The sequence below is a fragment of the Pseudonaja textilis genome, chromosome 16 (genome assembly GCF_049901715.1).
Source record: "Pseudonaja textilis isolate UNSWEBS1 chromosome 16, rPseTex1.2, whole genome shotgun sequence".
Classification (NCBI taxonomy): Eukaryota; Metazoa; Chordata; class Lepidosauria; order Squamata; family Elapidae; genus Pseudonaja; species Pseudonaja textilis.
The window spans coordinates 6,131,134-6,154,689 of NC_142005.1; the positions used below are offsets into that span (position 1 = coordinate 6,131,134).

General features: G+C 47.6%; 1 protein-coding gene across 16 annotated transcripts in view; it reads left to right on the plus strand.

Moving 5' to 3' along the window:
* MARK2 (microtubule affinity regulating kinase 2) overlaps window positions 1–23,556 on the plus strand; it is a 118,129-nt gene that overhangs the window by 76,149 nt on the left and 18,424 nt on the right. For all 16 annotated transcript variants that reach the window (XM_087913647.1, XM_087913650.1, XM_087913657.1 and 13 more), the window contains exons 2-11: window positions 639–818; window positions 2,059–2,112; window positions 4,014–4,062; window positions 5,493–5,558; window positions 8,479–8,549; window positions 10,268–10,324; window positions 12,651–12,887; window positions 14,860–14,979; window positions 22,227–22,326; window positions 23,105–23,217. In XM_087913647.1, coding sequence (XP_087769773.1) covers window positions 639–818; window positions 2,059–2,112; window positions 4,014–4,062; window positions 5,493–5,558; window positions 8,479–8,549; window positions 10,268–10,324; window positions 12,651–12,887; window positions 14,860–14,979; window positions 22,227–22,326; window positions 23,105–23,217 — 1,047 coding nt within the window. The remainder of the gene's footprint in view (window positions 1–638; window positions 819–2,058; window positions 2,113–4,013; window positions 4,063–5,492; window positions 5,559–8,478; window positions 8,550–10,267; window positions 10,325–12,650; window positions 12,888–14,859; window positions 14,980–22,226; window positions 22,327–23,104; window positions 23,218–23,556) is intronic.

The following is a 23,556-nucleotide window of genomic DNA, read 5'->3' on the forward strand; positions in this document are numbered from 1 at the left end:
AACTTAACCTGTTGCAGGGATTCACTTAGCAACCGGGCAAGCCAGGGGGTCAAAACGGGACGAAACTGGGATTTATTTTATCAATGGTTAGGCAAAAAAATACGGAAATGAAATATTAGAGAATTTTATAATACAAGGATAACAGAATTATACAGAACATAATATAAAAATGTACTACTGTTGGATGGACTTCGGATGACGTAATGAATTGTTATAGTATAAATTAAAATCTTGAATATCTCGTATAAAATGATGGAATAATAGTTTAGTCAAATAAATGATTAACACTGATAATTATACATATATATATTAGATTGAGAATATGAGAATTTATACAAACTGTAAGTGAGGACTATGGAGAGGATGCACAAAAGATTTGTAACCAACCGACATGCTGTATGTATGTAACTGGAAGATGGTTTTAGGTTTTGTTTGTGTATGTTTGCCTAAAAATAAAAATTCTTTTTAAAAACGGGGCGAAACTTACTTTCACCACTGTCTGGCTTAGCAGCAGAAAGGCCAGGCTCAGTTGTGGTCATAAGTCGAGGACTGTCTGTATGGCAGGCAAATCGGAGTTGCCTAAAAAAAGAATTCATCTCAATTCTTTCTCTCTCTCTTTTTCCCTTCCATCTTTTCAGCCGGCCTTGGGACACCCAGACGCCAAGCCCAGCGCCAAGACCAACATGCTGAGAGGCCGCATCCCTGCAACCTCCGCTGACGAGCAACCCCACATTGGGAACTACCGCCTGCTGAAGACCATCGGCAAGGGCAATTTTGCCAAAGTCAAGTTGGCGCGTCATGTCTTGACGGGGAAAGAGGTGAGGGCATCTCCGGGCGGGAAGCCAGAAAGAAGCGACAGGCCTAACTTGCTTGTTGGGAATCCCTGGGTCTGTTTAGACCTTGCCCGTCAGAAATGCACAAAAGCGGATCACGTGTCCTCGAGACACAGCAACGGTCATAAGTATGGACCAGTCTCCAAGCTTCCGAATTTGGATCACATGACCGCGGGGATGCTTCAAAGGTCTTAACTGCAAATAACGGTCCTAGGTCACTTTTTTCAGTGCCGTTGTAACTTTGAACGGACACTAAATGAATTGTAGGATTATCTATATTTGCTGCCTATTTCACCGGGGGGGGGGGGGTTACACTAAGCCACATGAATGACTGAATGAATGGATGGATGTGGGTGGATGGATGGATGGATGATAGAGATGATAGCGAGAGAGATGAGAGAGAGATTGGATGGATGGATGGATGTGGATGAATGGATGGATGATAGAGATGATAGTGAGAGAAATGAGAGAGTGATATGATGGATGGATGGATGTGGGTGGATGGATGGATGGATGATAGAGATGATAGCGAGAGAGATGAGAGAGATATGATGGATGGATGGATGATAGAGATAACAGAGAGAGATGAGAGAGATGGATGGATGGATGGATGATAGAGATGATAGATGGACGGACAGACGGATGGATGGATAGATAGATGATGGATAGATGATAGATAGATAATTGATAGATAGATGGATAGAAAGAAAGAAAGAAAGAAAGAAAGAAAGAAAGAAAGAAAGAAAGAAAGAAAGAAAGAAAGAAAGAAAGAAAGTACAAACAGAACAGAGGCAAACCAAAAGAACAATAAAGTAAACAATGCAAAGAAACACAATGAGATTAAATACATCAGCATGATAAACAAAAAAGATAGGTGGGTGGAGAAAAGTGGGAGGGGCTGGAGGGGGGTATCCGCCATCAGTCTGGCAGCCACTTCCAGTTTGTCTAAATTTCACCCCCCCCACCCCCAAATCCTTCAAAATCACCCAGGGAAGGTAATTCTAACGTAGTAGCTGTTGCCGCTGAAAGTCCCATTTTTAGCTGTCCGTAGAAATGGGCTTCCCCGAAATCTTCCTTTTTCAGAGTGCCAGGAAATGCTGGTTGTTCTGCGGAGCCTTAGAGACCCCCAGAAGGGGCAAATGGCCCTTAATCGTACAAGCTTCTTTTTTGCTACCATTCAGACAGGCCTGTCTGTGACTATTTTTGGTGCTGTTTTCTCACTCAGGTGGCTGTGAAAATAATCGACAAGACGCAGTTGAATTCCTCCAGCTTACAGAAGGTAAGGAGGCGGTTTTCTGGCTTTACGAATGTGCAGCGGCCCTTATTTCCTTCGGGGTGGACCCCCTGTGCCAAATGGCTGGCTTTTTAAATCTCGCTTTTTGTTTCTTAACGGAGGGGTGAAGTGATTGGCTGAGAGTCCCTGATGTCAGAGAAGGATCCTGCGGTTGGTGGGAAAGTAGAAAAGCCTGAAAGATGCCCTGGATTGGAGTAATTGGAAGAAAAATGCAAGGGAAGCCTTCGCGATCCCAAATGCATGGGGGGCTTTTTTTGGATGTAGTTGGAGGCCTGGTCCTCTCTCCCCTGATGAGAGGTTTCAGGATTGTGCAAGATTTGAGACCTTCCTACCTCCAGTTCTCATGAGCCTCAGCCAGTGGGGGATGCTGGGATTTGTTGGTCTATATCCAGACAACGTTCCCTTCCCTTCTCTTACTTTTCTGTCTTGTCTTCCTTTCCTTTCCTTTCCTTACCATTCCATTCTATTCCTTTCTACTTTTCTCTTTTTTCTTTCTCTTCCCTTCCCCTTCCTTCCTTCCTTCCTTCCTCTCTCCCTTTCCTTTCCCCTTTTATCTTCCTTTCCTCTCCTCTCCATTCCTTTCTACTTTCCTTTCTCTTTTCTCTCCTTCTTTTTCTCTTCCCTTCCCTTCCCCTTCCTTTCTTCCTTCCTCTCTCCCTTTCCTTTCCCGTTTTATCTTCCTCTCCTCTCCTCTCCTCTCCTCTCCTCTCCTCTCTTTTCCATTCCTTTCTACTTTCCTTTCTCTTTTCTCTCCTTCTTTTTCCCTTCCCTTCCCCTTCCTTCCTTCCTTCCTTCCTTCCTTCCTTCCTTCCTTCCTCTCTCCCTTTCCTTTCCCCTTTTATCTTCCTTTCCTCTCCTCTCCATTCCTTTCTACTTTCCTTTCTCTTTTCTCTCCTTCTTTTTCTCTTCCCTTCCCTTCCCCTTCCTTCCTTCCTTCCTCTCTCCCTTTCCTTTCCTGTTTTATCTTCCTCTCCTCTCCTCTCCTCTCCTCTCCTCTCCTCTCCTCTCCTCTCTTTTCCATTCCTTTCTACTTTCCTTTCTCTTTTCTCTCCTTCTTTTTCCCTTCCCTTCCCCTTCCTTCCTTCCTTCCTTCCTTCCTTCCTTCCTTCCTTCCTTCCTTCCTTCCTTCCTTCCTTCCTCTCTCCCCTTTCCTTTCCCCTTTTATCTTCCTTTCCTCTCTCCTCTCCTCTCTTTTCCATTCCTTTCTACTTTCCGTTCTCTTTTCTCTCCTTCTTTTTCCCTTCCCTTCCCCTTCCTTCCTTCCTTCCTTCCTTCCTTCCTTCCTTCCTTCCTTCCTTCCTCTCTCCTTTCCTTTCCCCTTTTATCTTCCTTTCCTCTCTCCTCTCCTCTCTTTTCCATTCCTTTCTACTTTCCGTTCTCTTTTCTCTCCTTCTTTTTCTCTTCCCTTCCCTTCCTTTCCCCTTCCTTCCTCTCTCCCTTTCCTTTCCCCTTTTATCTTCCTTTCCTCTCCTCTCCCCTCTTTTCCTTTCTTCTATCTTCCTTCCCTTCCTTTCTCTTTTTCCCTTCCCTTCTGTCTTGTCTTCCTTTCCTTTTCCTCTCCTTTCATCCGACTTCCTTCCCTTCCCTTCTTGTGGATGGACTTCAGCTCCCAGAACTCCCCAGCCAGCCTGTTTTAGGATCTGTGGACTTCCATGTTCCAGAACCCCCCCAGCCAGCATTCCGCAAAGTCCCTCCTCCCCAGGCGTTTTGGTGCCAGGAGATGAATTCTGGGAATTGGCAGTTTCAGCGCACCCAGAAGAGACCCCATGGCTGTGTGTGTGTGCGTGTGCGTGTGTGTAAGGCTGCTTCCAGATAGGGGAGCACAGCCATGAAGAGGCCTGTGAGTAACTCTCCCTGTTGCGTTTCCTCCTCCTCTTTTCCTCCAGCTTTTCCGGGAAGTGCGAATAATGAAGGTTCTGAATCACCCGAACATAGGTGAGAATGCTAGCCCCAGTTCCCTCCCCCCTCCCTCCCCTCTTGTTTGCTTCCCCTCCCCACTTCCAGATGTTGCACTTCCTTATCTGCCAGTCATGGCATCGAGCAGCCGATGGGCCCGGCCTGCCAAGCCTCACGCCAGCCTTTCGTTGCTCTCCACGTCTGGATTTGCTGCCCGGAGCGTGAGAAAGTTCGTTTCCCGCACATCTGGCACATCTGGAGAATGGGGGTCTCCCTTGCCCCCGATCCCGATCCCAAAAACCGCGGGATTCTGCGACACGGCCGTAGAAAAGCCCCGCCGCCACCTCCTCGTGGCTCCGGGAGCCTCTTGAGTTGGGGTCTGCCACCCCTCCCTCTGGTAGTGCCATTCCCCAACCACGGGTCACCCTCCACTTACGGCAGTTCATTTAGCGACCGTTCAAAGTTACAAACAAATCCTGCCTGCCAGAAACCGGTCGGCAAGGTTGCGAATGCTTTTTTTTTTTTTCCAGGGTGGCGGGAGGTCCCGTGGCCAAAAAAATGATTCGGGAGGGTCTAGGACAACTCACCCCGGCTGACTCGCCACGGGCTGACCACCGGTGGTCCTCGACTTAACAACCGTTCATTTAGTGGCCGTTGGAAGTTACAACGGCCCTGGGAAACGTGGCATGCCACCCTTTTTCACGCTTGCGACCACTGGAGAATTCCCAGGGTCACGCGATCCAAATCCAGCCGCTTGGCAACGGACTCCTATTTATGACGGGTGCCACTTAACAACTGCAGCGATTCCCTTAACCCCCGTGGCAAGGAAGGTCGTAAAACGAGACAAGCTTTGACGTATTGATTTGTTTTTATTTATTAGTTTAGGGGATTGATATTGCCGCCCATTCGCCCACGGCAACTCGAGGCGGTTTACAGAATATAAAGCCTCATATAAAAGCAATAAAACTAATGAGAGTCCTGTAATCAATTAATATCATAAAATCACCCCCCAGCCCCGCCCTGGCGATAGCACCTCACACAAGCCATTCAATGGGCTCCATCCCGCTCTGGGTTCCCCAGGCCCGCTGGCAGAACCAGGTTTTCAGCGCCTTCCGGAATTAGAGACGGGGCCAATTTAATCTCAGAGAGAGGGGGCCACCACAGAAAAGGCCCTTCTTCTAGGTCCCACCGGGGGTATTTCCCTCAGAGACAAGACCCGCAGCATTCGCTGGCTCCCTGCAGCAGTTCACCTAACAAATGCGGCAAGAAAACCTAAGTTGTCTCGCTTAGCGACGGAAATGTTGGGACTTCGTTGTGGTCGTAAGCCGAGGACTGCCTGTAATGGCTTCTTCTTAACCTGCAGCCGCGTTTCCTCTCTCTTCCCGAGCCTGGCGTGTCCGCTTCCTTTCTTTGACCAGGTGTTTCTAATCTTTCTCCCCCCCTTATTTTTTATTTTTTTTGCCTTTCAGTTAAATTATTTGAAGTCATAGAGACGGATAAAACGCTGTACCTCGTCATGGAATACGCCAGTGGGGGTGAGTGCGTGTCGCTTTCCCCCACCCCAGCTCCAAATTCCAGGAATCTGATGGGATCTGCTCTCGCTGTACATTAAACAGTACCTTCATCAAGAATCCTAAGACACCAACACTGAATCGTAGCCATAGGATACTAGATAAGCAATCAAATCATACTAGGAAACTAAATGAAACAATATAAATCCTGACGATACAAGGTTATAGTCATAAGTAGGTAATAGTAAGGATGAGAAGAAGAATAGTAATGCAGTCGTAGTAAATAGTTTGACAGTGTTGTGGAAATTAGTTGTTTAGCAGAGTGGTGGCAGACAGGAAGGAAGGAAAATTGGAGAATAGAATAGAATAAAATAGAATTCTTTATTGGCCAAGTGTGATTGGACACACAAGGAATTTGTTTTCGGTGCATAAGCTCTCAGTGTACATAGAAAATATATTCATCAAGAATCCTAAGACACAACACTGAATCGTAGCCATAGGATACTAAATAAGCAATCAAATCATACTAGGAAACTAAATAAAACAATATAAATCGTGACGATACAAGGTTATAGTCCTAAGTAGGTAATAGGAAGGATGAGAAGAAGAATAGTAATGCAGTTGTAGTAAATAGTTTGACGGTGTTGTGGAAATTAGTTGTTTAGCAGAGTGGTGGCAGACGAAGGAAGGAAGGAGAGGGAGGGAGGGAAGGAAGGAAGGAAAATTGGAGAATAGAATAGAATAGAATAGAATAGAATAGAATAGAATAGAATAGAATAGAATAGAATAGAATAGAATAGAATAGAATAGGATTCTTTGTTGGCCAAGTGTGATTGGACACACAAGGAATTTGTTTTCGGTGCATAAGCTCTCAGTGTACATAAAAAATATATTCATCAAGAATCCTAAGACACAACACTGAATCATAGTCATAGGATACTAAATAAGCAATCAAATCATACTAGGAAACTAAATAAAACAATATAAATCATGAAGATACAAGCAACAAGGTTATAGTCATAAGTGGGAGGAGGTAGGTAATAGGAAGGAAGAGAAGAATGGTAATATAGTCTTAAGTAATACACGCTAAGCCCTAATGCAGTTAGCTGGGTTTTATGCTTAGCCTGATTCTTTATAATTACTTAATAATATTTAACAAATTTAAATAAATGCATGTAGAGGAAGCCCTTGACTTACAACGGTGTGTTTAGTGACAGTTCGAAGTTACAACGGCACTGACTTATGGCCATTTTTCACACTTGCAGCATCCTCATGGCCACATGATTGAAATTCGGATACTTGGCAACTGACTCATATTTATGACGGTCTCAGTGTCCCCAAGGGTCACGCGATCCCCTTTTGTGACCTTCTGACAAGCAAAGTCAACGGGGGAAGCCCGATTCGCTTAACGACCGTGTTACTAGCTTAACCACTGCAGGGACTGACTTAACAAACGTGGCAAGAAAGGCTGTAAAATGGCGGCAAAACTTCACTTGCGTGGCAAGACAAGTTGTCCAATGGGGCCAAAGCTCACTTTGACAAATGTCTCCCTTAGCAACATAAATTTAGGGCTCAATGGCAGTTACAAGGCGAGGACTATCTATCAAGTAAAATTAAGTAAACAAAAGCGATAAGCAAGTGATTTCTCCCAGGAAAGACAAAAAAACCAGCAATTTAAATCTGATGTTTAAAAAAAAAAAGGGTGCGTATGTGTGAAGCACCCCTTGTTGTTATGACGAGGATGGATGGCGATTTGTAAATTGGGGGGGGGCTTTCTCCCCTCGTTCCTGCTGCATTGAGTGGCCCCCTGAATCCCTGGAGGCTCCAGACAGTCTTCCTGAGAGGGGCATATGGTCCATTAGAGGTAACAAAAGCCTTCGCCGGCAACAGATGGGCGAAAGCTATCCATGCCTCTTGGGGTACCTGGAGGTGGCACAGATGAGATCAAAGTAAGACAGCTGGCTTGGGGGGGAGGGGGGGGTCTGCTTTTCCCAAAGAAAGCCAGGTGGGGATCAAGGCCCACCCAAGCAGAAAATGGGCCCCTCCTGGTTTCGCCTGATTCTGCCAGATAAAATACCCTGATCCATCCGTCGGAGGGGGACTATATAGGGATTTCTGTCCAGCCAGCAACATTTCTGTAAGCAGGGTCTCTAGGGAGGATAGAAGGAGGCCTGGCGGGAAGGCTCTACCTGTCAGGTAGAGTAGGAGACAACCTCAGTTCCTCCAGGTGCTACCTGCCTTGCCCCCACCCCCACCCACCCCCCAAAAAATAGCCCAAGCGATGGTTTTGGTAGCAGCAGCTGAGAAAGTGTTTGAGACAGAAATCAGCAGTTTTAGAGCGACGGCTCTCAACGTCAGCAGTGTTTAAAGATATGTGGACTTCCGCCTCCCAGAATTCCCCAGCCAGTGTGCTTTTAAAAGGTGGCTTTCCATGCCCGGAATTCCCTGGGCAGAATGCTTTTAAAATGGGTGAACTTCAGCTGCCACTATCCTGCAGCCAGCATGCTTTAAGGTGGCTTGGAAACTGCCAGAATTCCCTAGCCAGCATGCTTTATGGTGGCTGGACTTCCGGCTGGGGAATTCTGGGAGTTGAAGTCCACCCACCTTAAAGTAGCCAAGGTCGAGAAACACTTGTTGCAAGCCAAACTTCCTCACGTGTCTAGGTGTGGTGGTATCCCAACAGCACAAAATAATTTTTTAAAAAAATGGTTAGTTTTTCTTGCCATTGCTCCTTATCCCATCTCTCTCCCTCACCGGTTTTCCTGAATTATGTGCCATTTTGTTCCAAATAGAAAAAGAGCTTCATTACTCTCTCTCTCTCTCTCTCTCTCTCTCTCTCTCTCTCTCTCTCTTTCTCTCTCTCTCTCTCTCTCTCTCTTTCTCTCTCTCTCTTTCTCTTTCTCCCTCTTTCTCTCTCTCTTTCTCTTTCTCTCTCTTCCTCCAGGCGAAGTCTTTGACTACTTAGTGGCTCATGGAAGAATGAAAGAGAAGGAAGCGCGTGCAAAATTCCGACAGGTGAGCGCTACGCCACTTTTTATGAACCTGCGAAAAAGCCGGTAAGGGGATCTCTGCCACCATTAACTGCCTGGCAAAAAAAGGAAAAATGGCATTTGAAAACGGAAGCTGCTATTCCATGATAGCTATAACTTCATTCTGGAAAATTTCTCCTCCTTTGCTGGCCGCCTCCCCAGTGGTGTGTTGTTGAAGAGTATATGAAAGAGACACACACACACACACACCCCAAAAATATTCCCCTTTTCAACCAGACCAAAACACCGTTTTTTTAGTCCAATTGGCCAATTGGGCTTGTGGTTTTACCTCCCTTTGGTTTGCAAAGGTGTTTTGGAAAGTCCTTCCATTCATCCAGATGTTGACAACACAAACTTTTTAAAAAGCTTTTTAAAAAGCTTTTTTAACGCCCCTTAGTTGCCCTCCCAAACTGGAAAGCAAAATTCTCACAGAACCTGCGAAGCAGCAGGCTCCTTGCAACAATGAAAGCGTTAGGATGCAAGCTCTTGACCCTCATTTCCCAGAGGTCACGTCAAGGCCAGGCCTCCCCGCTGCCTTTGGTTTTCTTTCTTACGCAATCCTGGTTTAAAGGAGAGGATGTTGGTTTCTCATTCAGCCAGCTTTTGGAAACACCTGTTCCCCAGGCCAGAGAATCCCCTCCCTCTTGGGCCCTCCATGCCTCGTTCTCCTTTCCTGATAAAGCCGCCTTAACTAACGGACGTCGCTGTGTCGCGGGTGAAAATGTGAAAATCGCTTCCGGAACATCGCAAAACAAGATGGAGCTGGAAAATTAAACTGGGAAAGGGATTTGGGAACTGAAGAGCAGTGGGCGGGAGGGAAGAGAGGAAGGGGGAGCCTCACTGGGTCATTGCTGCAAGAACTTTGGCACCCACCCCCCAGGAAAAGTCAACCCACCCACTTCACAGACCTGCTTTTCTGGATAGCACTTAGCAATAGCCCTTAGACTTATATACTGCTTCACAGTGTTTCACAGCCCTCTCTAAGCGGTTTACAGAGTCAGCCTCTTGCCCTCAACAATCTGGGTCCTCCTCATTTTACCCACCTCGGAAGGATGGAAGGTTGAATCAATTTAAGCTGGTCAGGATTGAACTTCCTGGCTGTGGGTAGAGTTAGCCTGCAATATTGTATTCTAATCCCAGGGAGGGAGGGAAGGGAAGGAAGGAAGGAAGGAAGGAAGGAAGGAAGGAAGGAAGGAAGAAAGATAGCAATAGCGCTTAGACTTCACAGTGCGTAGCCTCTCTCCAAGCGGTTTACAGAGTCAGCCTCTTGCCCCTCAACAATCCAGGTCCTCATTTTACCCACCTCGGAAGGACGTAAGTCTGAGGCAACCTTGAGCCTGGTGAGATTCGAACTGCCAAATTGCAGGCAGCCGGCAGTCCGCCGAAGCAGCCTGCAGTACCGCACTCTTAACCACGGCGTCACCGAGGCTCATTGGTGCTTGGATGCTGCGATGAGGCCTAATTTATGCAGCTCATTTTTGCTTTCTTGGAAAAGACACCCCACTCCCCTCCCTGTGCACCCACTTCTTCGCTCCCCCTTCCAACTCCGAGCGACGGGGTGGTGGTGGGGGCAACGCCAAAGAGGGTCTGAAAAATATTGGGGTTGATGCGATACCCGAGTGAGGCTGGTTTACCCCGATGCAGAAATTGCCATATATATTTTTTTTCACCCTTCTTCTTCTTCTTCTTCTTCTTCCCTTCCAGATAGTTTCTGCTGTGCAGTACTGTCACCAAAAATTCATTGTACATAGAGACTTGAAGGTAAGTGTGGGGGAAAAAAGGAGGGAAGGCCTCAGTTTACCCTTTGCCAAAGCGGAGCTCCGGCCGGGCCGTGCTCTGCTTTTAGTAGGGGGAGCCCTCAAACAAAATTTGGAACAAGGATCTAGTTCTCAAGACCAGAGTAGACCTTGCAAGGGCTCTCCGGTGGAGATGGAAGAGCCCCTCCGGCGCTCACCCACCCACCCCCCAGCGTTGTCGTCTCCTCCCCCCTGCAGGAGGGGCCTGGGGCTTTTATCGCCAAGGAGGAGGCGTGTCCCTGTAGCCAGCGAGTCTTAGCTTGTCTTCAAGGGAAAAAGGCCCTTTAGAAACCTGGAAAGAGTGCAGAGGCGAGCAAGAAAGACGGCGAAGGGCCTGGAAGCCAAAACCTTATAAAAAGAGAAGGGTTGCACGAAGCAGCCAATATCTAGGGTAACCAAAGAGAAGGCTGGAGGGGCGGCTTCGTGATAGCTGCCTCCCAAGACGTGAGGGGCTTCACGGAGAAAGCAGGTAAGGGGGTCAAGCGTCCCCTGAAGGCAGGACGCAGAAGCAACGGATGGAAACTGAGCAAGGAGAGAAGCAACCTGGAATGAAGGAGAAATTTCCTAACAATTGAGAACCATTAACCAGTGGAACTGCTTGCCAGTAGAAATGGTGGTTGCTCCCATCCCTGGAGGTGTTTGAGAAGAGGCTGGACAGCCGTTTTGTCCAGCATGGTACGGCGTCTCCTGTTTGAGCAGGGGGGGTTGGACTAGAAGACCTTTTCCAACTCTCGATAATCTCGCTCTTCGGATTGGCGTTGGCGGCTTGGCCTGACTTTCTAAGCCTCTGGCCCCACCGGATCCTTCCCATCAACCGTTCTGGGGTAACGTGGCTGACGGCCCTTGGGTGGAAAGTTTTAGGGCACGTTTTTCTTGCCCAGCCAGATGCTCTCGAGGTGCCTTTTCATCCACGGCCAGCCAGCATCTGGAGGCAGAGCCCAGGACAGCTGGAGCTGGTGGCTTCTGCCCTCAATCCTCACTTCTTCCCACCCCCCCAAGGGTATATCAAATTCCGTGCCCCCTTCTGCTTATTGTGAACATTAATATTGAATATCAAGACACACACACACACACAGACACACAAAACACAGGCACACACACACCCCTCCTCCTCGTTTCCTCCGAGCCTGAAGCCGTTTGAGCAAAGTAGATCTCGGGCTTTCAAAGCCAGAATCCAACAACTCACCCACGGCCGGCTTGACGCGGCCAAACCCACCGCGGCCAGATAACGAGGATAAGTAACCATATCACAGCCACGCTCCACGGATTAACAGGCATTAGGCAGCCCTAAGAGAATTCAGAGGTTTAGCAAAGCGAGGGCACGAGAGCTTGCCGGGAGGAAAGCAAAGGGGAAAAAAATGGTGACAAAACAAAGCAGAGCTAAGGAAACAATTCTGTGGTACAGAAACGGGAGGCAGGAACAGCCACTCCGTCTAACCAGATACAGATGAACAAGAGTTGGAAGGGGCCTTGTAGGTCATCTAGTCCAACCCCCTGCTGCAGCAGGAGACTGTGTACCATTTCAGACAAATCTCTTTGGCTCTAGGTTTCTCCTTAGTTCTGAGTTGGTTCTCTCCTGGGTTAGTTTCCATCCATTGCTTCCTGTCTTGCCTTCTGGTGTTTTAACAGATTAACAGAGTTGGAAGGGGCCTTGTAGGTCATCTAGTCCAACCCCCTGCTGCAGCAGGAGACTGTGTACCATTTCAGACAAATCTCTTTGGCTCTAGGTTTCTCCTTAGTTCTGAGTTGGTTCTCTCCTGGGTTAGTTTCCATCCATTGCTTCCTGTCTTGCCTTCTGGTGTTTTAACAGATTAACAGAGTTGGAAGGGACCTTGTAGGTCATCCAATCCAACCCCACCCCACCCCAGTCCAAGGAGGAGTCCCTACCCCATTTCTGACAGGTGTCAGTCCAGTCTCTTCTTGAAAGCTTCCAGTGATGGAGCTCCTACAACTTCTGAAGGCAACTTCTGTTCCATTAGTTGATTGTCCTAAGTTTCTCCTTATTTCAAAGCTGAATCTCTCCTTGATCAGTTCCCATCAATCGTTCCTTGTCTGGCCTTTGGGTGCCTTGGAAAACAGCTTGACCCCCTTCCTCCTCTCTGGGGCAGCCCCTCAAATGTTGGAAGATGCTCTCCTGTCTCCCCTGGTCCTTCTCTTCACTAGACTAGCCAGGCCCAGTTCCTGCAACCGTTCCCCGTATGTTTGAGCCTCCAGTTCCCTGATTATCTTGGTTACTCAGCCCTTCGCAGTTTCTCCCCGTTTCCACTCCCTTCTCCTCTTCTCCCCACCAGGCAGAAAATCTGCTGTTAGATGCCGACATGAACATCAAGATTGCAGACTTTGGTTTCAGCAACGAATTCACGTTCGGCAACAAGCTTGACACGTTCTGCGGGAGCCCCCCGTACGCTGCGCCTGAATTGTTCCAGGGCAAGAAGTACGACGGGCCCGAAGTGGACGTCTGGAGCCTCGGGGTTATCCTCTACACACTGGTCAGCGGCTCCCTGCCTTTTGACGGGCAGAACCTCAAGGTACCTCCACCTCCTGCCTCGGACAGGAAGGGCGGTGCAGAGACAGGTGGGGAGGGCAGGATAAGATGATTGGCAAGTTCCCTCCCTTCTATCCGGGGCGTGGCCTATTGTCTGGGATGCTGCACATCCTTTTCACGATCTGTTTTCCTTGTTACCTTTCTGTTCTGACCGACGCCCTTTTCCAACAAATCAAACACAATCCAAAAGGAACAGAAACCTTGTAAAATGCTTTTGCAAAAGAATTAACTGTGATAATCACAAGCCTTGCCAAACTGCGTGAGACTTGCCAAAAGATAACAGACAAGAAATAATTTGCAATACAAGAATCTTCAAATACAAACTCAGGATACTGGAATGCCCACGAGTCTGGAGTTTCAAAACGTCTTTGCCTTCTGCAAAGGACGTTCGTTTCACAGCTGGCTTTTATCTTCTTGAGGGAGGGGCCATTACCGTAAAAGCCTTACTCCTGAGTCACCCGTGCTGTTATAGCTGCTCTTTCCTACGAGCAGCCCTGCGCGCACGCGCACGCGCACTTGGCACAGGCTCCTCAGGAACCTCCTCATCGCTGCTGCCAACCCCCACAATCTCTGAAGGTAGCAGTCCACTCTCTAATGGTCCTGCCCCCTCATCTGAGTCCTCGCTCTCCTCAACTGTCCACACACCTGGTGCCAGCTAACCCAACACCTGGAAGGGGGCTTCATGGTACCCAAAGCAGAACATCCAGATTCCGTCACAGTTTTGTTCCAAATAGCATCAACCTTGTAAACTCTCAAGTTTCCTTTTTCCACTATGTATTCACAATGGGTTAGTGTGTGGGTGGGTGTGGCTGGGTGCAGGTATATATGTGCGTATGTATATAGCATGTGTATATGTGTTTGAGTAGATATATAGCCGTGATGGTGAAGCTATGCACGCAAGCCGCAGGCAAACCTACCTCATTGCGCATACGCATGCTTCACAGCTGATTTTTCTACTGATTTCAGGCCTTTCTCAGCCTCCCAGAGCTTGGAAAAAAAGCCTCTGCAAGGCTTTTCAGGATGTATAGGCCCGTTTTGTCACTTCCTGTAATATCGGAAGTGACGAAACGGGCCTCTTATTCGTCCTGAAAAGCCTTGCAGAGGCTTTTTCCAAGCCTCTGGGAGGCCGAAAAAGGCCTCAAACCAGCTGGAAAAATCAGCTGTGAGGCGCAGTGCAGGTGTGTGTGTGTGGGGGGGATCAGGTGTGCATGCGCAGGGGTCACGCATTGCATTCTAGTTGCTGGGACCTTGAGTGCGTGTGCGCTAATGTGCACAATTTTTGGCACAGGAGCCCAAAAAGGTTAGTTTCTCTTGAGAGCAGGCAACAAAATTTCATTTTTTAAATGTGGGCCAGTGTGCTCACAAAAAATGACAAAAGTTATCTAAGGAGACAAGCTGAACCCACCAACATCTCCGGGCCCCAGTTTTGATTTAATCATCAGCAACTTCATTTAACGACCCCATAATCCCTTGCGGGTGGAGTCCAAGCAACTGAATGGAGCTAGCAGAGTGTTTTTACTGGCCGGGTACCCTTCCTGTCGCCAGTACCGAGTTTTGTTCGGCAGACGATATTCTCAGAGAGAGAAATATATCTGCCTCTACCTAGGATGGAACTCACAGCCTCCTGATGGTGAGGCGAGAGCTCCACCTCTAGGCCACCGACACATCTACAAAAACCCACCTCTCTCCTCCCATGCAAATCATATTTATTGTTTGGGTTGGATTGGATTTTCTATAGCTTCCCATCTCAGCAAACGACTCTGGGTGGCTCACAATTCAGAAACCTATGTTGCAATTAAAATATTTTTTCAAAAAAAAAAAACATTTAACATAAAGCTTCTAGCTCTCTTGAAGGAGAATAGGTGCACGCCTGCAACGGTCCTTTTCTAATCCTGTTAAAAATAAATGTTTGTGTCTCTCCCCGCCACACCCCCAAATCACTTTTCCTTTTGCAGGAGCTGCGAGAACGGGTTTTGAGGGGAAAGTATCGCATCCCCTTCTACATGTCCACGGACTGCGAGAACCTGCTGAAAAAATTCCTCATCCTGAACCCAAGCAAGAGAGGCACTTTAGAGGTGAGCACATGGAAGTGAGCCCCGAGGAAACGCTAATAAAAATCAGGTCCCCCCTTTGGAGTTTCTTGGGAAGGAGCCTCCCGAAGGATCCTTGGAGATCAATAAAAGAGAATTATTTTGTAGCTCAGGGCTGAAATGATGGGTCTTTGGTGGTCTCTGAGCTTGGTGGTTTTCTTGAAGACATTTCATGACCCAACTAGGCAATCTCATCAGTGCTAGAAGGGAGAAGGATTTCCTCTCTGCAAGCAAGCTACTTGTATATAAACAAGTAAAGCAAAGCCCCCTCAATTCTAGCCCTGATGATGTTACCTAGTTGGGTCATGAAACGTCTGCAAGAAAACCGCCAAGCTCAGAGAGCACCAAGGACCCCACAGTTCTCCTCCTCCCCTTCCTTCCTTCCTTCCTTCCTTCCTTCCTTCCTTCCTTCCCTCCCTCTTCCTCACAAACTCCCCTCCCTTCTAGCACTGATGATGTTACCTAGTTGGGTCATGAAACGTCTGCAAGAAAACCGCCAAGCTCAGAGAGCACCAAGGACCCCACAGTTCTCCTTCTCCTTTTCAAGCCCCACTCCTTTCTAGCACTGATGCTGTTAGCCCTTAGACTTATATACCGCTTCACAGTGCTTTCCAGCCCTTCCTAAGCAATTTACAGAGTCAGCCTCTGGCCCCCAACAATTTGGGTCCTCATTTTACCCACCTCGGAAGGATGGAAGGCTGAGTCAACCACGAGCCTGGTGGGATTTGAACTGCCCAATTGTAGGCAGCTGGCTGCAGAAGTAGCTTGCAGTGCTGCACTCTAACCACTGCCCCACCGAGGCTTGTAGCTGGGTCGTGAAATGTCTGCAAGGAAACAACCTAGGTCAGGGAGCCATCAGCCTTGGATATCTTCTGCTGAGACGGGCTACGTTTTTGCAAAGTCGTTGAGGCTGGTTCATCGAACCTCAGTGAGGCCCTACTGTCTGCACAACATGTCTCCCTGGATTAGTAAGGGAGGGGTTGAACCCATAACCATGTCTCCCAGGCTAATTAATATCCCCCCACCCCACCCCAGTCAGTTCTGTCTGGTTTAATTGCTAACCATCTGCTGGAGAAGAATCCGTATGTAAGGGCTATAAAAATTGGGGATTTGATCACTCCGCATCCCAGCAGGCACAGCTGCCCAGGGGTGAAAGGGTAGAAGAGGACAAAGTACGGTCACCTCCTTAACTCTGCCCACAACCATAGCAAATCTCAACAAGGCCACCCCATTTTTTTGTTTCAATCGTTTATCTAATGACTAGTTCGACACCCGTGCTTCGCTACGAAACTATGTGGTCGGGCTTAGTTTGGGGGAGGAAAATAAGAGGGGGAATTCTGCCTCTGCCTACCAGCATTCACCTGGCTAGCATCCTGTCTGTGTGGGAGAGAGTCGAGGGCTGTTTGGAAACTGAAAGAATATTTGCTTTTTGAGCAAGAAGGAGACAGCAAGGAGCCTGGGCGTGGCTTAGCTCAACCGTTCTGTACTAAAGCTGCTTGGTTGCTGTGAAACTGAAACTCCTCTCCTCTGCTTGTGTTTTGCACGTGGAACAGATTTTTTTTCAGGTGGGGAGGGGGAGTAGAGCTCCTTAGCATCAGAGTGTGTTGTTAATAATAATAATAATAATAATAATAATAATAATAATAATAATAATAATAATAATATAAGAAATACTCTAAATGCTCTGAGGGTCATTTGGAAAAATCCTTTCTTAGTGAGCACCTAGAAGCCAAGAGGAACATAGGTGCCAAATTTCAAGTTTGTAGGCTTTACAGTTCTGGAGATTTTGTGATGATGCCTGAGTGGTATTTCGTTTTTATATAGATATATATAGATTGTAGCAGAGATGCTATCTTAGCCCTTTTTCCACCAGTGCTAAAGGTGTGAGAAGGAACAGCTTCCCGTTTGATTAAGATGTTGGTAATGGTTTGTTTTCTGATGAAGAGGGATAAGGGTTTACAGGTAGCCCTCGACTTAATGACCACAATGGAGCCCAAAGTTTACATCGCTAAGAAAGACGTTCATTAAGTGAGTTTTGCCATAGCTGTTAAGTGAATCAGTGCAGTTGTTCAGAGAGTCACACAGTTGTTAAGTGAATTTGGCTCCCCCCGTTGACTTCACTCGTTGGAAGGTCGCAAAAGGGGATCATGTGACAACCCTCCCCCCGGAGAAATGTCATGACCGTCATAAATACGAGTCAGTGGCCAAGTGTCTGGATTTGGACCACGGGGACACTGCAACGGTCGTAGGTGTGAAAATTGGTCCCCAAGTCCCTTTTTTTTTTCCTTCCAGTGCCATTGTAACGTTGAACAGTCACTAAACAAACTGTCATAAGTGGAGGACTCCCTGTGCTTGGCAAAGCGCCTGACTAGGTTGGTTGTCTTGCACAAACGTAACCAGTAGGTGGAGTTCACAGAACACACACTCGGCCTGGGCAGTGAAAGACTCCTGGCCACCAAGTGGGTGGGTGATGTTTAGTTTCGTTGACTTTATTGTCATTGTCCCTCGTGCAACAAAATTAAATACCATCTTCAGTGTCCAATTTATGACTGTGGAAATAAAATACAAGCACACGTCCTTCGCATGCTATACATTGAATTAAAAACCCCTGATATTGCATTGATGTTGCACTATACAGTAGAATTCGGTAGAGTTACTGTCCTGGGATAGAAGCTGTTTTTCAGCCTATTTGTCCTTGTTTTTATTATCCTGTATCGTCTGCCAGGTGATAATAGTTCAAAAAAAGGATTCCCAGGATGAGATGGATCTTTGAGGATGTTTTGAGCTTTCTTAAGGCAGCGGGAGCTCTGAAGCTCTTCCAAAGAGGGGAGAGGGCAACCCAGGATCCTCTGGGCCATGACATTCACCCTCTGGAGTGCTGTCCTACCAGCCACTATCTATTAATCTTGGCTCATCTTTCTGGGCCTTCCAAAAGCCAGACTGTTTGGTGAATGGTGGTCCCATGTATGTTGTGTGAACGTGGTGAGTTAATGCAGCAAACCCTGCATGTGCGCGTGAAGTCCTGACCTCAGGGCCCCTTTCGGCAGCCACGTGGCCCGGCTCATCCAAAATTCATCAACAGATGTCCGGATCGTGACTTGCCCAAAGGTTGACTGTTCCTCGCCTGCCGGATGTTCTCAAGATTGTTGCGTGGCAGTTAATCAAAGCTGCTTTTGGAGGCGCACGGGATTAATCTCAGGCGCTCACCCGTGGGAAGCCCAGCCTTTCCGCGGTTGCCCTGGCCTTGGATGGGCTCCCCTTGTGCAAAATTTATCCTCTCTTCTCCTTCCCTTCTACTAATTTCCTTCCCTTCCCTTCTTCTATCATTCTTTCCTTCTCTTCCTTTCTATCTCCTTTCCTTCTTTCCTTTCTCTTTCCTTCTATCTTTCTTTCCTTCCTTTCTATCTCCTTCTTTTCCCTTCCCTTTCCTTCTATCTTTCTTTCCTTCTTTTCTATCTCTTTTCCTTCTTCTTTCCTTTCCTTTCCTTTCCTTCTATCTTTCTTTATTCCTCCTTTCCTTCTATCTTCCTTTCTTTCTCCTTTCCTTCTCCTTTCCTTTCCTTTCCTTTCCTTTCCTTTCCTTTCCTTCTGTCTTCCTTTCTTTCTCCTTTTATCTCCTTTCCTTCTTTCCTTTCTCTTTCCTTCTATCTTTCTTTCCTTCCTTTCTATCTCCTTCTTTTCCCTTCCCTTTCCTTCTATCTTTCTTTCCTTCTTTTCTATCTCTTTTCCTTCTTCTTTCCTTTCCTTTCCTTTCCTTCTATCTTTCTTTATTCCTCCTTTCCTTCTATCTTCCTTTCTTTCTCCTTTCCTTCTTTCCTTTCCTTTCCTTTCCTTCTGTCTTCCTTTCTTTCTCCTTTTATCTCCTTTCCTTCTTTCCTTTCCTTCCTTTCTATCTCCTTCTCTTCCCTTCCCTTTCCTTCTATCTTTCTTTCCTTCTTCTTTCCTTTCCTTCTATCTTCCTTTATTCCTCCTTTCCTTTTCTTCTTTCCTTTCCTTTCCTTTCCTTCTATCTTCCTTTCTTTCTCCTTTTATCTCCTTTTCTTCTTTCCTTTCCTTCCTTTCTATCTCCTTTCCTTTCCTCCATCTTTTTCCCTTCCTTCCACCTTTCCTCTCCCTTTCCTTGCTTCTCCATCACTGGAGGTTTTCAAGAAGAGGCTGGACATCTCCTTGCCTGAAATGCTATAGCCTCTCCTACTCGTTCTGAGGGTTGGTCTAGATGACCTCCAAGATCTTTTCCAACTCTGCTGTTCTATGTTCTGCATTCCCTTCTCTCTCCTCTCCTCTCCCCCAGATTCACTTAACAACCGTGTTACTAAATGAACAGCTGCAGCGATTCATTTAACAACGGCGGCAAGAATTGTAAAATGGGGGCAAAACTCACTTAACGACTGCATGAATGTTAGGCTCAGATGTAGTCTCAAGTCGAGGACTACTTGTTAATGGTTACAGAGTCGTGGGCCAAAAGCCAAGCGCTCTTCCATCACCGGATTCGTTGCTCATTTCAGCAGAGCGCATTGATCTTTGCACAATGCGTTGTTCAATCAACAAGTCCATCACGATCTTGCAAAATTTAATTTCACAATTAGTGGTTGTGGGGAAACGGGCGCCAGCTTCTCCCTTTGTTACAGGGGCGATCAATCACTGCCATGAATAGCTGCTGATTTTGGGATCAGAAAAGGCCTCTTCACACTTCAGAAAGGCAGAAAATAAGCTGGGCGGAGGTGATTCAACAAACGTCTTCAGCGAAAGCGACAGGAATCCTGGCTCCCTTGCTGGCGTTCTTGTCTTTTTCCGAAAGCACGGCTTTAAAAACACGGCGATTGGGGTCCAGCTGTTGTGATTCATCAACAATGGCTTATTGTTAACTCTGGGCAAACCTAGCCAGTTGTGGTTTAACAGAACAATATAACAGAGTTGGAAAGGATGAACGGTGGCAGGAACTGGGCCTGGCTAGTCCAGGGAAGAGAAGGACCAGGGGAGGCAGGAGAGCATCTTCCAATATTTGAAGGGCTGCCCCAGAAAGGAGGAAGGGGGGGTCAAGATATTCTCCAAAGCACCTGAACGCCAAACAAGGAATAATGGATGGAAACTGAACAAGGAGAGATTCAACCTGGAAATAAGGAGAAACTTAGGACAATCAACTAATGGAACATAAGTTGCCTTTGGAAGATATGAGAGATTCATCCCTGGAGGCTTTCAAGAAGAGGCTGGACTGCCACCTGTCAGAAATTGTTGGGCTGGGGGTTGGGCTAGATGACCTAGAAGGTCCCTTCCAACTCGGTTAATCTGATAGTCCAGCGCTCTACTCGGGCAAGAAACCCTGTACCACTTCAGACAAATGCTTGCCCAATCTCTTCTTTAAAACTTCCAGTGTTGAAGGACCTACAACTTCTGCTGTTCTCTCACTGTCAGGAAATTTTTTTCCTTAATTCCGGGTTGCTCCTCTCCTTGATTAGTTTCCATCCTTTGCCTCCAGGATCTTGGGAGAATAGGCTGGCCCCCCCTCTCTTCTTTGGGGCAGCCCCTGAAATATTGAAACCCTGCTATCAGGTCTCCCCTAGTCCTTCTTTTCATCGAACAAAACATACCCAATTCCTGCAGCCGTTCTCCGTATGTTGTAGCCTCCAGTCCCCTAATCCTCTTTGTTGCTCTTCTCTGCACTCTTTTTCTAGAGTCTCCACGTCTTTTTCACATCGTGGCGACCAAAACTGGTCTATTCTGGCTTAGCCTCGTGTGTTAAACAACCGGGGTGACTTTTAGGGAGCACCTCCCGTTTTCCTGAGCATTTTGACTTGCCAAACCGTTTCTGGCCACCACTGTTATTGTCGGGTTTACTCTTTAATTTCCTGAAACTCATCCTGGCTGGTTCTGAGAAGGCCCCATTCATTTTCCGCTCCTTTGCCACCCCGCTTTTGTCTGGCTTCAAGGGCCCCAATGGCTTCCCGGTGTGAAGAGGTAATTTCCCAAGCCTATTATTATTATTATTATTATTATTATTATTATTATTATTATTTTCCCTTAAGCTTTCCCAACAGGGAGGCTGTTTTACACCAGCTGACCACGAGGCATCCGTTCTGCCACTCCAGGGTGAAGAGGGTTCACGTGGATTTGAAAGCAGGAATGGGGGGGGGGGGGCCGTTTTTCAGACAAGCAGATTTCCCAAGGGTGGGTGGGTGGACACACATTAGCAAATACGCCCCCGATTTTTCTGGAAGATGGGAGGGAGGGAGGAGGAGAATGCAAGGCAGAAAGAAAATCTCCTTTGGAAATGTTGGCACGTCTTGCCTGTTGTTTACCGGAGCTGGTTCTCTGCTCAAGCACACTGGTGTGTCTCGTTTCTCTTCCCTCGGGCATACAGGCAGTCCTCAACTTACGACCGCAGTCGAGCCCAAATTTTACGTTCCTAAGCAGGACAGTTGCCAGATGAGTTTTGTCCCGTTTTACAGAACTTTCTGGCCACCGCAGGCCTGCAAGTACTGGATTCTAACCATTGGGAGGGAGGGAAGGGAAGGAGGGAGGGCAATAGTATTTAGACTTATATCCTGCTTCGCAGCCCTCTCTAAGCGATTTACAGAGTCAGCCTCTGGCCCCCAACAATCTGGGTCCTCATTTTACCGAACTTGGAAGGATGGAGGGCTGAGTCAACCTTGAGCCAGTCAGGATCGAACTGCTGGCAGTGGGCAGCCTGCAATTCTGGATTCTAACCACTGGGAGGGAGGGAGGGCAATGGTACTTAGATTTATATACCACTTCACAGTGTTTTCTGTCCCTCTCTAAGCAGTTTACAGAATCAGCCTCTTGCCCCCAACAATCTGGGTCCTCATTTTACCCACCACGGAAGGTTGAGTCAACCTTAACCTAAAGGGAGCTTCCCACCACCACGTCCCGTGGTGGCATTTCCACTTTTCAAAGAAAAAAAGGCTCCAGCTTTGGGGGAAAAAAAACACTGATTCTTACTTTAATATCCTTCTAACAGAAATATGAGTTGTGTGCTTGCTTTAAACAACAACAACAAAAAAAAAACCAGAAGACCTTCTGAGCCATCCACCCTCCACGTCAGAACGGTGGGCCCCATAACACGATTGGTGGACTTCAACTCCCAGAATTCCTGAGCCCAGCGTGGGATTTGAAGCCCACAAGTTCATAACGGTTAACGTTGTGTCCCCCACCCACACACACACACACTGTGTGGTTCTAAACATCTGCCTCTCCTCCTCCCCCCCCCCCTGCAGCAAATCATGAAAGACCGCTGGATGAATGTGGGTCACGAGGACGACGAATTGAAGCCTTACGTGGAACCTCTGCCAGACTACAAGGACCCCCGGCGGACAGGTAACCACGTGAGGAGAAGGGTGATGGGTCAGGCCAGGCCAGGGGTGCCAAACTCAAGGCCCACGGGCCAAATTCGGGGTTGCGTCGAGCTGGCCACGCCCACCTTTGCCACGTTTTCCCCTCCCAAGGTCAAACACAAACCCGACGTCAACTCATAAAATATTTCTCTGGTCTTGTTAGAGTTGCCAACGAAAAGGGAGGGGGGAGCAGTGCGGCAGCTTGGAAATCGAAAGTGCATTCCGCAAATAGTCTTCAAAGATAGTAACTAGGTGATCAAAGTTTCTGCCACGCAAAATTCTAACTGGAGAACATGATGGATGACTCTGGGCTATGGAGGTGTCCCATTGGAGAATATGAATTACGATACACCCAGGGGGTGGAGGGAAAACCAGGGTCAAGGGTGGCAATGAATGATGTGTCTCAGAGTTGGCTACACCCAGGCAGCCCCGGACATGTGAACTCCCAATAAATCCTTTTGAAGTTTGGCTCGAGACTCGTGATTAAATTGGGGGGAGCTGCTGGAATCCTGTCACCTGATGCGACCCTCAAGGAAATGAAGCTTGGCACCCCTGGGTTTTTGGCGATCCTCACTTGATGGGTGTCCCTTACAAAGACAACCCTGTGAGGTGGACTGGGCTGAGAGAGAATGATCGCTAGGTGGGACTTTTCACCTTCTGAGCAACTGGGGGAGGGGTGGCAACTTTCCTGCAAGATGGTTTTGACTCTCCTCCTCCTCCTCCTCTTCTCCCCTGCCCCCTCCTCCTCCTCCACCCTCCAGAGCTCATGATTTCTATGGGCTACACCCGGGAAGAAATTCAAGAGTCCTTAGTCAGCCAGAAGTACAATGAAGTGATGGCGACGTACCTGCTGCTAGGCTACAAAAACTCAGAGGTGAGTGCGATTGGAAGGAGAGGGGAGGCGGTTGTCCACACGCGTCTAGCTTCTGAAGGGCAACCTGCAGGGGCGGTTTGCACACCCACCCACCCACACACACACACACAAGCAAGCAGGCTGGTTAGTCATGTTGCTTATCTCCTGTTGAAGTCAGCTCTTCCGTTTATGTTGAGACTCTGGAAAGGGTGCAGAGAAGAGCAACAAAGAGGATTAGGGGGCGGGAGGTTAAAACATAGGAAGAACAGTTGTAGGAACTGGGTATGTCCAGTTTAATAAAAAAAGAGGACCGGGGGTGATAGTACAGTAGAGTACAGTAGAGTACAGTAGAGTGAATAG